The sequence below is a fragment of the Petaurus breviceps genome, unplaced genomic scaffold (genome assembly GCF_028583685.1).
Source record: "Petaurus breviceps papuanus isolate PSGF00001 unplaced genomic scaffold, PetGlider_PUasm1.0 91023, whole genome shotgun sequence".
Taxonomy (NCBI): Eukaryota; Metazoa; Chordata; class Mammalia; order Diprotodontia; family Petauridae; genus Petaurus; species Petaurus breviceps.
This window is the reverse complement of record NW_027187398.1, coordinates 4155462-4160597: the sequence shown is the minus strand read 5'-3', so window position 1 is coordinate 4160597 and position 5136 is coordinate 4155462. Positions and strand designations below refer to the sequence as shown.

Here is a 5136-nt window from a genome sequence, read left to right as displayed (position 1 = left end):
TCTCTCTCTCTCTCTCTCTCTCTCTCTCTCTCTCTCTCTCTCTCACAAGTCACAACTCTCTCACCCTACTCCTTCAGGCATAATCTAGCCAGCCCCTGCCACAAAACACTACTTTTCAATAGTCACCACCAACTTCACCCCAAATACCAGATGGTCCACTGCTGGGTGATAGAAAGAGACAGAAGTGAAATTGCGTCTTAGTGCCAGGCCTCAGCCCTCCAATGTATAGAATGGGGAGAGAATCCACCCAACCTCCAAATGTAAGGAGAAAAGATCCAGGATAGAAAGTGTAGGTAAGGGGCAGCTAAGTGGTGCAGTGGATAGAGCACTGGCCCTGGAGTCAGGAGGACCTGAGTTCAAATCCAACCTCAGACACTTAACACTTACTAGCTGTGTGACCTTGGGCAAGTCACTTAAGCCCAACTGCCCTGCCTTCCCCCATCCACAAAAAAAAAGAAAAGAAAAGAAAAGAAAGCATAGGTAAGGGTCACAAGCATACCCAGGAAAAGAATAATGTCTATATCTAGAAACTCTTATCCCCTGCCCAGCACTCCTCCTTTCCTCCACTCTAGCCAAAAAAGTCACTGAGTCAGTAAAGCCAGAGCTTCTAATCCCTCCCCTGAAATGTTTGGAGCTACAAGTCCTACCTCCCACTGGAGCTGCCAGAGAGGAGCTTCCCACTTCCCTACATCAAACTGGAAAGAGAAGGAATGATGTCCAGAAAGTTTGCTCTAGATTTCTCACAGATTTTTAAATCAGGCAGAAGGCTATCCCTAGCCTCAGTTCTCTTCTCCAGCCACCCAATGCCATGCCATCCCTAATCTCCCCTCTCCCAATGGAAAGTGCCAAGTGCCCTGGATATTTTCTCCCTCTTCTCTCCCCCTTCAAGCTTTTTCCTTGGGATCATAAGGTAGGTGATCTGCTGACATGAACAAAAGTCTCCTTGCGGGGCTCCCTGTTAGCTTATGCTCCCCCAGGCAGGGTACAGAGTATCCACTCTGTAGCTAGAGGAGCTTCAGAATAGTAGGGAACCATGAAACACAGACACTAGGGAGAGAGGCCAAGGCAGGGGATGTAGAACCAGACCGACAGACAAAGAAAACCTTTAGGACCCTGTGACACTTGCACAGAAACCAACCATGAGGTGCAACAGCAGAAGGAAAACAATTTGGTAGCTGGGGGTGGGTAGTGCCCATCCACTCTGGGCACCTGGGTTCTATTAAAGATATATGGGTGCTGGCTCCAATCCAGTTTAGCCCTCTGCCGAGACCTGGGAGTTCTCTTCCTTTCCTACCAATCAAAGAACCTGTACATACATAATTCCTACAGCTCAGAAGCAGCTTCCATATCCTAATCTGACCAGGTACAGAAGTCCCTTGCCAGAAAGCTAGGCCTCAGATAGCCCAATGGAGAAAGCAGGCACCGGCTTTAAAAAAAAAAAAAAAGCAAATTTCTAGATGAAGAAACAAGTGATTTGCAATGGAAACTCTACTCCTCTCTCTCTCCATACCCATCCTCCTCCCCAAAATAAAATTAAAAGACACAAGCCATCCCTTCTTCTCTAGACTCAGAATGGGCAAGGCCAAAATCCTTTCTAACTGAGTACCCCAGACTTTAGCCCTGAAGGAAAAAGGAAAGAGTAAGGCCAAAATCCTGTGGGAGAGTCTGGATGAAGGGGTCGTGGAAATTCAGTCCTTATCATCTCCTTCCCATAACCCAACCTAGCTTTCTGCATCTCTCTCTCCAGAAATCTCAAATAATTCCATTTGCCTCTACCTAGAGGTACTATACAGAGGATTAGACTGAGCCTATTTGGAACTCAATGACTGGCATCCTGGGGTTATCTGGTCCTGAAAGATGTGACTATTTTGGTGTCAAGGGACAAGGGTTACAGGGTAGTGAGATCCAGATGTCTAGTGACCAGCCTGGTCCTCTAGACATAAGACTACACTGCCCAGCCACAGGGCTGAGACTGAGCCCTGAGCTGCTAAGAGCTGGCTGGAATGGAGGGGGAGGGTAAGGCAAAGGATAGGTGGAGCCAGGTGACCTGGCAAATATCAGAGAAACTATAAAATGAATCACTAGTCAACAGTATCTAAGACTGAGGACTCTGCCCAAGAGAGTGATAATCTTCTTTCTCACAGACCTTCGTCCATATCAGATCTCTACACTCCCCAGATAGTGACTTTGACCAGAGGATAGATGAATGTTAAAGCCCTTCAGCCAAGCACTAGCCCACAGGCCCTGAAAGAAACAAGACTGTGATCTACCATGTGATCTCCCTCTGTTCCTGTACGCTGGTTGCTCTGTCCAGCTCTGAGTAGGACATGATATCCATAACCCCAGTGGCAATGTAGTTCTGTTGCGAGGTAAGGAATGACCTAGGAGTTACATGAGTCTCTTCCTCAGGGTTCACATTTAAACCTTAATTCAACACAATGTCCTATGTGAGACAGTGTAACTGACAGACATATTCCTAGTCCCCTGGCTCCATAAAAGATCCAAGTTGGGACAGGGAAGGAGATATTAACTCTCAGGAATCCTTTCTGTGTTAAAGGTTCTTTAGGGAAGGCAACACCCTGACCAGTTCTTGCTCCTCTCCTTCTTAGATCTCCCAACTCAAAATCAGAATGGTTATTAATTACTGTATTGGTTTAAGGCTCTTTACAGGCACAAATACACTCCAAATAGGAGGTGGAGGGTGGGGAAGGAGAATGTCTCTCAAACTGGCTGCCTAGGTCTGTCTGGAATAGCAAAACAAGTAATTAAATGAACACCCCTTCTTCCTCCACCTCCCTCCAAATAGCTGATGGCTTCTTTTTTTCTCTCCTAGACTTCCCAGTTGACTAATGTTCTCTTACACTTTCCCTTCTCGGCTCTAAATCCAGATAAAGCAAGATATCTGGGTGAAATGCTAGAGGTCAAAGATTCCATCAATGTTGATGTCCTGGGGGTAGGATCAAGATGATACCTGGAGACAGTAACAGGTTTAGGAAAGATATAATGTTTTTCAGGAAGCTATGGGGTTCCTAGCCTTTGATAGTGACACAGGTAGTATTCAATCAACTCTAATTATCTCCCTCATTGATCATCCTACTTCCTCTAGGGTTGGGGTTCTTTCCATTTTTTGTGTCCTACTCCCCCTCTGAGAGTCTGGTGAGGCTTATAGACTTCTCAGAATCACCCTTTGAGTATACCAGCTCCTAAAAACCCCAGGGTCAATCCAGCTCTCCCATTTGTCAGGGCTCTCCTTCCCTCTAATCCCTGCAATTACAGCCCCCTACAACTTCCCAACACAGTGATGCCCCTTTCCAGATCCCCAACCCTAAATTCCTGGAAATACAATTCTGTCCCACAGCTCCCTCAAAGACCCCTGCACCACAAAGTGTCACTCAGCTTCCCCAAGATCAGAATCCCCAACCCCTCAGCACTGAAAAGCTCACAGAGACCCTGTACTTCAAACTCCCACTATTAGAGCCTAATAACACACATTTCCAGTAACAGTTAAAAATACACTGACAAACTGCACATGTATAACCTTTATTAAATTGCTTGACTTCTCGATGAGGGGGGGAGGGAGGGGAAGTTAAAGAAGAGGGAGCGTAGGAAAAAATTTGGAACTCAAAATTGGGGGGGGGGAAATTAAACTTTTATTTTACATGTAATCAAGAAATATTAAAATTTTTTACATACACTAATAAAGACATACCAAAAAATATACTCACAAAATTTCCATGTTCATTGTCCCCACACACAAGGAATCGCAAATTCCCACTGATCACAGCCCCCAGATATCCATACTCACAGCCTCCTGAGACACGCCTGAAATTTCTAACTATTAAAACCCAACACACACATACATTTCCACTATCACGGCACCCCCAAACACAAAATCTTCATGGTCACAGTCCCCATCCACACAGGGCACCCCAAATTCCCACTGATCACAGCCCCTACCTCTTCTACCCCGCAAACATCCTCACTCAAGCGTCCTGAGAAATCCTTGTACCTTAAACCCCTACTAGTTCAGCTCCCTCCAACACATTCACAAAATCTCACTCCCAGAGGGCACCCCAAATTCTCACAGATCACAGCCTCAACTTTTCTGCCCCGCCCCACAACTCCAGCACATCCACCCCTCCCGCTCACAGTCCCCCCCCCAATACACCGGACACCACGTCGGCGGTCCCAGCCCCGCCCCTCCCCCAGGGTGCCCCAAATTCTCCCGGTACCTCGATGTTGCTCACGGTGCGGGCGCACCCCACCACCTTCAGTCCGCACTGCACCAGGGCCCGGGCCACGGCCGCGCCGATGCCGCAGGAGGCACCCGTCACCAGCGCCAGCCGGCCCTGCCAGCGCTCCATGCTGGGGGTGCTGGATTCCTTCAGAACGCAGCCGGTCAAGCCGACCCGGGGCCCCGACCCCAGCAACAGTCCCGCCTCCTCCTGTGGCTTTAGGGACTCCATCTTCCCCAGGCCAGGCGACCGACCTCTGGGCTCGGCTCAGATGCCCGCCGACCCTCGCTCAGTAGGTCGCCAGTCCGCCGCCACTCCCGCCCCGCCCTGCCCCGGACGCTGCCCTCTCCACGCCCCGCGCCTCCCACCGTCTCCTCGCCCCGGATGGCCAGACGCACCGCCCTCAGCGCGAGAGCGACTACTCGCCCGCCCCCTCCGGCCAGAAGCTCCGCCCCCAGCACGAGGTCGAAGGAGCCTTGGGCGTCGGCCCCTCCCCTCCGCAAGAAGCTCCGCCCCCATCGCGAGGAAGAAGGCGTCGCCATCTCCAGCCTCGCCTGAGGCACTGCTCGGGACGGTGGTATCTCCGCGCCAGCCCACCTGTTCCCGGTTCAGTACCAGTGCCTGGACACCTTGAACCCTTACGCCGCCTCCAGCGACTCCGGGGCGTGGCTTTACAACCCAGGGGGTGCCGAGGTTGTGCCTAGCCCCTGATCTAAAGCCAGAAGAAGGGGTGGAGATGGGGAGGGAGTCTTATAGCGAGGACTTAAAAGTTCTTCCGAGGTCATCAGAAGGAAACTAAGGCGCAGCGAGGGGAAGTGACTTGCCCAAGGTCATACAGGTCACATTGGTGACTGTTGAGCCTATGTGCATCGACATTCCGTGGGAGTAATGACAGTGGCAG

General features: G+C 50.2%; 1 protein-coding gene across 1 annotated transcript in view; it reads right to left on the bottom strand.

Annotated features, from left to right (window-relative positions):
• The window catches only part of DHRS11 (dehydrogenase/reductase 11), a 10865-nt gene extending 6282 nt beyond the window's left edge, over positions 1-4583 (bottom strand). Inside the window, exon 1 of the mRNA XM_069078148.1 lies at positions 4233-4583. Coding sequence (XP_068934249.1) covers positions 4233-4466 — 234 coding nt within the window. The 5' untranslated portion in view covers positions 4467-4583. The remainder of the gene's footprint in view (positions 1-4232) is intronic.
• Positions 4584-5136: the final 553 nt, after the last annotated feature.